The following is a 12,066-nucleotide window of genomic DNA, read 5'->3' on the forward strand; positions in this document are numbered from 1 at the left end:
TTAACAACTGAATAAGTGCTTTTGGAAGCATTAAACAGAATAGTACTTTCTCCAGTGTGACTTTTGGTTGAAAGCACATATTTTTATGAAACTTCTGAATTTCCTACCCTTTTTAATTCACACCAAAAAGTACCACTCAATAGTTCCTTCTAAAGCAGCAAAGAAATTTTCTTTAAAACAATTTAAATTGAGTACTTTAAGCACTTGTATACCTCACCCATTATGTCACTACAACCTAAAAAAAAAAGAAAAAAAAAAGACAAACACTTGATATTCACTAGCAGCAATTTGATGGAAAGCATCCTGAAATAACCTGCTGTTTCATCATGCAAAAGATATTTATAATCGTAACAGATTTAGAGACAACATAATAATTTAAATGTGTAGACAATTACTGAATTCAATACACTTCAGAGATATGTAAACGATAGAAGAGAACTGCTATAGTTCCATGACTAATGCGTGTCCTGGAACCGGACCATCAAGCTTTACTGTTTCAGCTTCCTTACCTAACAAGAAACAAACAAGAAAACCCAAACAAGAAACATCTTACTTGTTCAGTCTTCTCTGGTTGCTTTCTATCCGTCTGCAAAAACTGACAGTTTTCTCGTGCCAGCTTCTGGACCAGCTCAATTCGTCCAATGTCATCTCTCTCCTGAAGCTTGCACAAAACCCCTGCCTTAAGGGTGGGAGAAAGAGCAAACAGATACTTAAATCCACAGTCCCAGGACATGGCACTGCCACAGGATTTCAATCTTAAAAGAAACGCATCTGTTCGATCATATTTGCTGAACACCGTGCCACTTGCTGAGCACAGACTAACTGCTACTGCCGGGGAAACAACTCAAGAAGAGCTGGGGCACATCTGACTCTCCAAATGTATCTACTTTGGAGGAAGAAGGCAGGGCTAACTAAATCAAGTGCTACTATGTCTGTGACTGATATGCTGTGTTTTGTTTGTTCCTGTCAGCCTGTTTCCTGTTACATCAGAGAACAAGAGCAAGAGGTTAAAAACTCATGGGAAAGTTAGCCAGGAACGGCCCTGGAAAAAGAAGGAAGAGCAGCACAGTCACTCCTAAAAATAACACGCTGCAACTCCCATCTCTGCCTCCAACAATGTTTCATGCATTCAAGCTGTAGGAGTTAAAGTTGTGCAACATTTATTTATTCTCCTTGTAACAAATTATACAGTTCAATTCTGTTTAGGGAAGAAAATCAGGTTTTCTTTTACAAAACATTATATAACTGTTTTTTTCCCTCTCATATTCTCTTGGTTATTCAAGCTATGCTGATAGCATACCACCATAACATCCAGTACTGGTTGTTTTACAAAAATGCTGTATATATAAAGACAGATTCATGCTTGCATACAGGTACATCAGACCCATCCTTCAAAGTTAGCTGACAAGGGCTAAATTGCTCACAGCAGAGCTGATGGCTGACACAGCTTCTGCATCGAGAGCTGCACGGCTTTATTTGCCCAGATGTTTCATGGTGGAAGAATACATGCCTTGGAAGAGCCAGGCATGTGGCATGGCTACATTACTGCTATATGACTTCAGAAGCAGCCTGCAAATAAACCTTTTTTCTCCACTCTTTTCTTTCTACTGCTCACCCTGAGTTTTACTAAATCGGTATTTGCTCAAAAGTCCATAAAATATCTTGCAAGTCAAAGTCAAAGACCTAGGATGCTCCACCAACATGCAGTGCCATGCGGGCTTTGGTCCACTGGCCTTGAGAAACTTCTACCCATGACAGCTGAAGGCACGAAAGTGGCCATCCAAGCTACTGATCCTACAGACCACTGTTTTCTCCAAGGAAGAGGGAAATGTATAGTAAGATTTCAACAGCTGGAGCAGGTAACAAATCCTCTTTGTTGCTTCCAGCTTTGATGCTGATGGAACATACAGGCTCCCTTCCTGAATCCAAAGAGCCATCCCTACTGAATTATTTGAAATAAAAATGTCACATGCCTTTTTTGCACTCTACAGTAGACATTTTAAATAGTCAGATGAATTGTTTGCTAAAGTTCATATTTTTGTCCAGTAATACACACAGGGAGTTTGGGCCATTATCACAGACCTGGCTGAGATCAGACATCTGCACTACACAAGGCTTTGATTTTATGAGGACACCAGCTAAAGCCAAACCTGCTTATTTCACGGCTGAGGGATGCTTCTAGCAGAGTGTAACATCTGTGTGCTGTAATCCCTGCAGGCTAAGGACAACTCAAAGTTTTACAGCCTATCAAAGCTTTGGGTCCATGAAGATTTTCAGACTCTCTAGATCTGGGCTATAACTACTGGGGAGGCATTTTTCACACCTTCCACCCAGACAAGTCAGGCCATGATCTATGAGAAGCAGAGATGGTTACAAGTCCTGCACATCAAATGTCAGATGGACAACGAGCAGAAATGCTCTGTTTACTCTGCTGAACAAATATGTATTGATTCCCAGTGTATGAAGCAAAGCCCAAAGGTTAAAAACTCTTATTTTAAGTTGAGGAAGAGGGATTTCTGTTTTGGGAGAAAAAACTGGCTTAAGTATGTTCAACTGGAAGGAACACTGTGGAGAAAGGCAACTTTCTGAATACATGGTCCTTGCTTTTCTTTGTATGTTCAGACAGAAGATACTGTTGCTTTCTATGTGGATGAGCACCCCAGCAAAAAATAAACTCTCTGCCACTAATACTGCCTGTATTCAAAAGGGAAACTTCTTTAGGGAATCCTATCGTCCTGTTTCAAATAACCACCAAGAAGAAAGAATATTTTTTAGCATCCCCTTCCTCCAGCAGTCTTCCAGATGGTAAAAGGCCAACTAAAAAATTCCTGAGAAAGATAGAGTTCTACCAAGTTAAATATACATGCTAGGCTCTAGGAGTAAATTATACACTTGAAAAACAAAATACTAAATGTGCTGTTTTATAACTAAGGACAAAAATACGAGCCCTTTACTTTTTATTCTGATTTTCTCAATTATACCAATTTTCCACTATAAATCTTTCTGCTAAGTAATATGAGAAAGCATTCATCTCAAGCAATTAAGTAATCAATGACAACTTCTAAAAGCTGGTTGGGAAGATATTGTTAGAGTCTCATACAACCAGTCATTTTCATTTGTCAATATAAATCTAATTTCCAAGAAATACCTTTAAAGCTGTTAAGGAAAAGGGTAAATACCGGCCACTCTACTTGCACAGTGCAGTCTTGATTTGGCTTCTGTGCAAGCCTCCACACAGCCTCCAAAATCCTGCATGCCCAAATATTTCTGCTTAATCCTCCAATTCACATATACCAACCAAGTTGCAAGTACCAACTTATTTGAAGGTGAAAATTATGAAGTTGTATATTTTAACAGACATTAGTTTAATGAATGATTAAAAATATATATATATATATATATATATATATATGTAGGAGCCTTACAGGAAGACTTCACTAATATTTACAGTGCAAAATTACTATAATTGCAGGTGTTTCTAGAATATTTGAAATGGAATAAGAAAGTTTAGTGGGAAGAAAAATGAATTAGTCACTACTGAGGCTGGAAAAGGAAGATGCTGACAATGCCTTTTTGTTTCTCAGCACATCCACTGGAAAATATTCCCTCCGCAAAATCCTTAAATAAATATGCCAGGGGTGACATGGTAGTGACTTAAGGCATCCCTATGGCACGTTGTTTAAGAAACAATCCGTTTAAAAATCTCAGATTTTTTTCCAGAGTTCCACCAGCTTTGTGCATTACTGAGGTAAATCAATTCCATGTCAAGCAGAGCAGTGTTTAGAGCAGGCACCACACGTTTAAATTTTGCTAACAGAAGAGATTTGTGTTGTTTGAACTGTGCAACTATGTCCTTTGCATCTGCTGAAAACATAATTATTGCAAGCTTCCGCTTTGATCAGCCTGAAAACTAAATAACGATATGTCACTGCCTCAAAAGATCATTTACTTTGCTCCAGTCACTTGAACAGTCTCACATTCAAACCCTTCGCCCAGACTGTACCCAATGTTTGCAGAATGCTGTTTTTATGGGATTGACAAACAAATTAGAGCAACAGCTGCTTTGATAACGCCACTGTTCTACTCCCAGTTGAGTCCTTCAACACTTTCCTTAACTGCTCAGTTAATAATTAATTGTAAATGCATTTCAAATTCTTTCAAACTTCAGAAGCTGATTTGCAGCCAAATGAGAGATGAATAAATCAGTATTAACCATTCTTTTTCATTATCATCTGCCCATGTAATCCTACTAGCTGTCTACTTATAAGCTTTGAGCAACCAATGTAGTCTTTCCTTTTCTATCTCTTATATAAACGTAAACAAGCACTTCCCAAAAATAGCAACTACATGGGCTGTTCCAAAAGAAATACCTCCTATTTTATTATGTTGGCCCACAGCCTCAGAGGCAGATGTTGGTGGTATGACAGTAGATGTTGAATAACAATATTCTCACAATATTCTGTTACACATTGTTGCTGCGTGACAGATGGCAGCAGTGGGGTAGTCTGACAGAATGGCATTTGACATGAAAAAGGGGCACCCACTGATATTCTTTGATGCTTGCTGAAAGTTTATGGAGACCAAACGGTGGATGTGAGTACAGTAAGGCAGTGTGTTGTGCATTTCAGCAGTGGCAGCAGTGGTCACCTCCACTGATCCAGATTTTTACTAGTGCGGCATACAGGCTCTTGTTTATCACTGGTGAAAATGTACAACTAATGGTGGTATCTGTTGAAAAATCATGTTTTGTAGCTCTATCAAAGAGTGTTACTATGCTCTTTGTATCTGTTGTAATTTCCATGAAAATAAGTAGGAGGCATTACTTTGATGACAACATCAGTACAACAATAGAGCAAAACAGAGTATATCCAAAAATAATTAAGAACAGAAAAAAGCAGGTTGTTTCAGAACATCTTGCTCAAGTATTACTGTAATGAGTGTGGTAAATACCCAGTTAAGAGCTGACATAAGAGGCACATACACATGGTCTCCATCCTGCCTGTGATGTCTGCCATGACCCAGGCTGCCTACCGAAGCTTCCAGCAGACCCTCCTATGCTTGAGAGAGCCTGCATCTCTACAAGGGTTCAGGTACTGCTATCATGGCTGCATTAGAACAGGGTTGCTCACAGACATCATTACAAATCCCATCCCCCTCACATACAGCTTTTTAGCTGGCAAAATGTTAGGAGAGAAATCAGAGACAAGAGCTACAGATCGTATTCATCAGGAGAAGAAATGGTGACAACTGGTGGGAAGCAAAAGATTTTCAAGAGGAACAGAAGAAACAAATAAAAAAAAAATAGTCAAGACTGGGAGAAACCAATTTTAAATTAAAAGCAATAATCAGTACCCATGTAATGTGCAATATAATTATGCATAGTTCAAATATGTGAACTGAATGATTAAATGAGCTAAAGATTAATCAAAAAAGATTCACAAAATCAACAGGGATAAGAAATCCCGCAATAAATTACTGAAGAATGTAGTTTTATTTCTTCTGAGTAATATCTAGAAGTATGCTTTGGCTGCAAATGGGGGCAGTTAAGGAAGGAAAGAAAGAGGTTGTTGCTTACACTCAAGTGACTCTTAAGTATCTTCATTTCATTGCATGTCTACTTACAGTGATTAAAACCCAATCAAAATGTCATATACTCTTGCCTCTTAAAACACAATTCATTTTATTTTCACATCTGGTATGTGCTATTTGTATCATCCAGAAAGAGCAGAGAGAGTTTAAAAATGCTGTCTGATTTCAACATCATGGGATTAATTCCCAGAGTGACCACCAGTCTTATTCTAAATAGCCATATAAGACAATATTTAGCAGACTTCTACTTCCTATATTTCCCTGCTCAGATCATTCAGGGAAATCCATTTTCCAGTGCTAAAGAGCTATCAAAAGCAGATCCTCCAGCTGGTAGACCTGAAAAAGTTTCTAAGATGCCATTAATCTTACACATTTACCTGCACATCAGAGGCACTCTTGAGCTCTTCCAGCCCTCTTATTTCTTGACCGCTGTGTTCTTCATTTTGATGAATTGCTAAAATAAGAAAGAGAATGTGTTGGAAGCAAGTGTGTTCAAATCACAAGAAGCACCAAAGCAGCACATGGTCCATTCTAGATCAAACAGGATGGCCATTAAACCAACGTGGTTCCAAGTTTAGCTTTCTAATCAAGTCATTGAGTAGTTTTGGAAAAACTCCTGTACGGACTTTTTTTTTTAATCTAGGCAGTAAAATGCAGTACTGAATAGTTATATTTCTGCTACTAAGTTATTCCTGATAAAGCAGTGGAATTTAAGGAACTCCCATCTTTTCTATATATTATAACAAGATCCAGCGACTCACAAAGAATGAAAAACAGAAATCCCTTTATTTTCATTTAATTGCAGGTCAACTCAGACTAAACAAAATAAGCAAATTTACCCTTCATCTCAGCGTTGGAAAATTCTTTGTAAGCAAAGTGATCTTAATCTCAACACCACCATTACTCATGAAAGTCACCTACTCCATCCTAAGATATCTGAACCAGTCATCAGTCTGCACCTGATCTGCCACTGCTCGTTTGAAAGCAAGCATCACCAATCTTGCTTTGCCTTAAAATTACATCTGTAAAGTGAAGCTGCCTGGGATCTGACCACTGAACAAATCAGCGTGCAAGCAGCAGGACAAAGGTTGGCAGGCAGCAGTTGGAGCCTCATCGGTCACCCTCACCCAAGCTCTCCTTATCCTAACCCTTCAGACACAGCAAGGTTAACACAGTCAAGCTGATACATGGATCTGGAGCCATGAGATCCAGCATGCTGAGTCTGCTATAGGCATGAGGCACAGTCAGTCCAAGTCTCAGGCAGCATCCATAACCTTAAAAGAGAAGTAACCTTAGACTGTTCTTGAATTCCAGCTAAAGGATATGAATTTATTGTTTTACTACAGGATTTCTGCTGGTATTGCTATGCCAAATAGGTTATGATGCTTCTGTCTCCCCATCCCACACAGTTATATTATGAAAAAAATAAGATTAATATAGAAGTAATTGCAAAAGGAGGAAAAGTCATTTTATCAATACATTTTATTCTGTTCAGAAATCTGTTTCAAGCAGTTTAAAAAAAAAAAAACAACAACCAAAAAAAACCAAAAAACAACAATCAGAAATCTGGTACAAATCTTCACTGGGTTTGCTGACATCACTTGACTTCACTTGACTCTCTACAGCTACCTGAAGGGAGTTGTGGTGAGGTGAGGGTCAGCCTCTCCACCCATGTAATTAGCAATAGGACTATAGGCAAAGGCCTCAAGTTATGCCATAGGAAATTCAAGTTGGATGTTAGGAAATACTTCTCCAAGAGAGTGATCAGGCACTGGAACAGGCTGCACAGAGAGGTGGTGGAATCACCATCCCCGGAGGTGTTCAAGAAATGTTTAGTGTTGTATTGAGGGACTTGGTTTAGTGAAAAATATTGGTGAGAGGTGGATGGTTGGACTGGATGATCTTAAAGGTCTTTTCCAACCATGGTGATTTTATAATTCTGTAAAAGCAAACCCCTAAAATTCAGGGCAAATGTTGAAAACATGGGGTCAATAGTTAGACATAACAGGAAGCATTTGTAATCTGAGTTAAATTGCAGTAGAATTTAAAGACAGACAAAACCAAAATGTGACTGTACCATTGCAATGTATCCATGATCTAGGCTGGGAAAGCAACAACCCAACAAAGACACAACGAGAATTACAGCCCCAAAAACTCTGTGGAGCCCCTGCTTTCCTCCCCCAGGTTTCTCAAGAGGGTCTACACCATCCCACCAGGTCAGGGATCTGTGCAGCCCCTTCTTTTCTGACCTATCTCCCAGTCTTCCTCTTCCCAGAGCTGTAACTGCACAGGGTATAAGGTGTTCAAGGAACTGATATGCCAAACACTGCCCAGAAAAGCAGGTAAGAGGCAGGAGTGTTTCAATGCCATAAGGTGCTAATGAATAAAAAATATTAATAAAATAATAATAATAACAAATGGTTGAGAATTTCTCAAGCCTGCATTAGCAGAACTAGAGCATTTCCTCAACTCCCACTTTCCTGGTTTCTCCTAGCCACAAATGGTCAGAACATCTCTTCAGATGTTGACAGCTAATCATGGAACCAGTTCAAAGTAAATCCATGGGTCCAGGCAGCTTCTCCTAGGCATGCTGCAACCAGCTGTGATGAGGAAATGACAAGCAGCTCACAGTCAATTCCTTGTCACCATCACAGGTGTCCCCTGCCCAGCACCAGCTCCTAGGCCTACTCAGACCAAAACAAGTTAGCCAACTATAGAGGAAGGCACGTGCCATTGCTACTTTGGCTATCAGAATAGCAAAGGAACAGCAGAAGAACTATTGACAACAGCAGGCTTGGAGGGATGCAAGGAACTGCATCTTTTAGCAGGCACAGAGGAAGAGGTTGCACACTCCCAGCCTGCACAGCACTAATATCTTTGGATGTTGAACAATTTTAGTGTGAGAAATTTTAAAGCTGATGAGAAAATGGCCTTGGTTAGGACATATGCTAAACAAATCCGTTTAAAAAAAAAAAAAAAAAAGTATTTTTGTCAGCAATTTCACAGCTCAACTCTAAAAAAGCTGAAAAAGTTGATAATCCAAACCCAGCTCTCCTTGGCTGCAGTGTTGTTTAGACTGTGTGAGGAATGTAGGAAAGAACCAGTAAATATTTTCTTATAGGAAAAAAAGGAAAGTCCCAGACCTCACACTGACGTGCTCCTGGCTCTCTTGGGAGAGAGGGAGCAGTCAGCCTCTTTTTCATGAAGTTTCCATCACAAACTCGATTGTTGCATCCTCTCTGTCTCTCATTCAAACACATAAGGATCAGCCATGGTTTGAGCCCTTCAGATACATTCAGGGGTAATACTTAAGGAATCACACCATCAGTATACTTTTTCCACCACAAGAATATAGCTCCTTGAAGGCTGAAATGGCCACACTGGTGAATAGCAATCCTTAATTCTATTTTCATGGTTCCAGTACAAAAAAATGTTACTATATATTTTGTCTATAAAACAAAGAAAAAATAAAACAAGATAAATCACTTAAATATTCCTATGTAGTTAAAAAAACGTATGTTCACATGGGTCATCAGATGCAGCAAGAAAAAATTGTTGTATTTCCTCACCCAGTGCCATCTTACAGACAGCCCCTCGATTCCCACGCAGGAAACCAATCTACGGCAGTGGCCTTGGCACTGCCCCAACAGGTTCTTGTGCATGTAATACACATTCAGCCATAAAATGTAAGAATTCAAGGATAATTTTCCATTTACAGACAGCTGGCCTTACATTTTTTAATAAAATGCTTGACGTTGCAAATTCAGTCATAGGAAAAGCGACAGGAAGGCTAGGGTGGGATGGGAAAGCATTTCCCAGGCAAGTGTTGATTCTGGGATAGTTCCCTAAAACTGTAGCATGTAACACAAAGAAGTTGTGAATTTTGAAGCTGGGCCACTGCCTTCTCCGCCAGCATAAGCCTGCTTCTCTCTTTACCGCATCAGTATCCCAGCACATCTGACAAAGCAACAGTTCCAGAGAAAGGCAAAGGCAGTTTACCCTGATATGTTAGTGTCTGCTTAATGTTATGTTTGTGTTCAGCCTTGAAATGACAGACAGAAAAAAATGCAAACGAATGTGCAGTGGCCAGTTCTCTTTTCTATCTGCAGTACTTCTCCTCCTTTGGTCAATAAGAGAGGTCACCAGGAATAAAATAAAAAGATATTAAATGAGCATTAGCTTGTTAATATGCAGTTCAAATGTGTCCATTTGCAAATTAGCCTAGGGAATTTCGGATGTTCATTTTTTATGATCACTTAAGGATCACAAAGGCCATTATCTGATCCAAGTCCCTTGTGTCCATATGGACCGTAGCTGAGCTCTATCTAGAGGATTCTTCCATAAAACCAACACTGGAATTGAAAGTACTTGAAGAAGGAAGCTTTGTCCTTTAACAATTTGACTTCAGCTCATTAAACCAACAGAAAAAAATAGCAAAGAAGTAAAAGTAAATCATGCTGTATCGCTATATCAGCAAGATCAGTCATTGCAAAGGGGTTAGAAGGGAGAGGGAACATGACCACGGCTGACATGGGAAATGAGCACAACCTTTGAGTCAATAGTACTGACTGCTGCTCTTCCCACTTTCTCAGCCTCACTTCAAAGTTCAAAGTAGATTTAAGACACAGGAAAAGAATTGTCTCCCTCAACAGCACTACAGAACACCAAAGGGCTCTTTGCAGCCGGACCCAGTGAGCAGCAGCATCCTCCCAGCATCCCACCTGGCTCTGAGGCTGCATAGCACTCTGCTCCTAGGTGGGCTGTTCTTCATGGCCCCAGACCTGAAGGTAAACAGTATTTGACTTTTAAAAGTCACATCTTACAATTCACACAATTGCATTTTGTGCTATTCAAATAGCAGCATCCTTCACCTCAGTGAAATTGGAAAGGACAGTTAAAAAAAAAAAAAAAGAAAAATCCACCCATAAAGCAAGTCCTGGAACCCAAAGAATTCCAATCTTCCCAGAGGCTTTGCTCTATTGTGCAGCAGTCCAGCATTCTTCCTCTGCTATAAATGAAGTTTCTTCTTTCTGCCCCTTCTGGCTGCCAAGATAACCTCCCCGAGACAAACCCCTGTGCTATCGCATGAGCTCTGCAGCCAGCCCGCCTGAACAATAACACCAGCAGAGGTGTGAACTTCCTCCCTTTGGCTCCACAGGGTGTGAACTCCAAAAGCTAATTATCTAAATGATTCAGTGGGGACCCGGCACCTCCACTAACCATTTTGCTGCAGGACAGAGCAGCATGGCAGGCATGGACATCTGTCTTCCACCCACGGCCACTGCAAAGTCAGCTCAGCTCCCACAAAACAGGCTGTCCTTCCAGTTGTAATGCGTTTGGGGTTTGTTCAGCTGGTGATGGATTGCTGTAAGCTCGACTCCGTTTGATGTCCTGGTTGAGAACGGAGCACCTTGTCAGCAGGCAGCAGAGGGGACAGGGCATTTCTGACAGCCTGTAAGCTCACCGTGAAGCCTAGCCGTGGCACCAGGACTGCCTGCCTTCTGGGAGCTCATAAACCTTACCTTTGGCAGATACACTGTTTACATTGCACTGCCCTAGGCTGCTCTCAAGACTGAGCCCACTGAGCACTGCGAGCCCCCAGGCACAGGACAGAGATGTCCCCACAGTTATGTGGAGGCAGCTCTGCCTCTGCACTTAGCTTGGTCACTCCTTAGACTTTGCCCTTCATACTTCTGCAGTGCACCTTCATTTCAAATAAGAATGCTCATTTATTACTTACTGTTGTTCTTTAACCTGCTAATATCCTCCAGCATCAAACTACTTTGCCCTTTGTAAGACTTCAATCCTACTATGTGATTAAACTTTTAAGTGTATATGTAAGATTGATATGTATATATATATACATATGCATAAATATATATGTACATGCATATATAAACACATGCAGTTGGACCAGATGATCTTAGAGGTCTTTTCCAATCTTTTTGATTTTGTACACATTCATCATTCATATCTATAATTTCTTCTAGCCAATAAGACATCAACATGCCCTCTGTAGATGGAATGTCGTTTATTTGACAAGCCAGCAGATTTTCACTCTCCTATCCCTGCTGAATGGTTATAGGCTGTTTTTCTGTTTCTGTTCACTGCTGAAAAGACCTAGGGAATCTCCAAGAAAATTCCCTGGGGGAAGCATTCAATGCTCTGAACTGCCAACAGCCTGCATCACTTGATTTATCATCTGCTCCAGGGAAGTTCACAACTTCCAGCATTCTTCTTATAACCCAAAAATTTTTTTTTATAAGCGTGTTTCTCTCTTTTTTCCCCCCCAAGGAAGTTTGTAGCATGAAGCTCTCCAGAAGTAGAAAAAAAAGTGTGTTTTTTTTTGTTTTTTGTTTTTTTTTTTTTTCAAAGAGCACATAATTCTAAGCCCACTTCATGGTTTTTTAAAACTTTCTTATTTGAACAACAGAGCTTGTTGTTCTTCACGGAGGGGGTAGAGAGGGCTCTGGAGAG

At 40.1% G+C, this 12,066-nt stretch overlaps 1 protein-coding gene across 4 annotated transcripts in view; it reads right to left on the reverse strand.

Annotated features, from left to right (window-relative positions):
• The window catches only part of RAPGEF5 (Rap guanine nucleotide exchange factor 5), a 150,855-nt gene that overhangs the window by 83,674 nt on the left and 55,115 nt on the right, over positions 1–12,066 (reverse strand). For 2 of the 4 annotated variants that reach the window (XM_085226174.1, XM_085226175.1), the window contains exons 8-9: positions 5,967–6,043; positions 554–679 (exon numbers count right to left, since the gene is read on the reverse strand). In XM_085226174.1, the coding sequence (XP_085082300.1) occupies positions 554–679; positions 5,967–6,043 (203 nt within the window). The remainder of the gene's footprint in view (positions 1–553; positions 680–5,966; positions 6,044–12,066) is intronic. The other 2 variants (XM_085226177.1, XM_085226176.1) reach the window with 1 other exon arrangement.

This window comes from Meleagris gallopavo, chromosome 6, assembly GCF_905368555.1.
Source record: "Meleagris gallopavo chromosome 6, MGAL_WU_HG_1.1, whole genome shotgun sequence".
Lineage (NCBI taxonomy): Eukaryota > Metazoa > Chordata > Aves > Galliformes > Phasianidae > Meleagris > Meleagris gallopavo.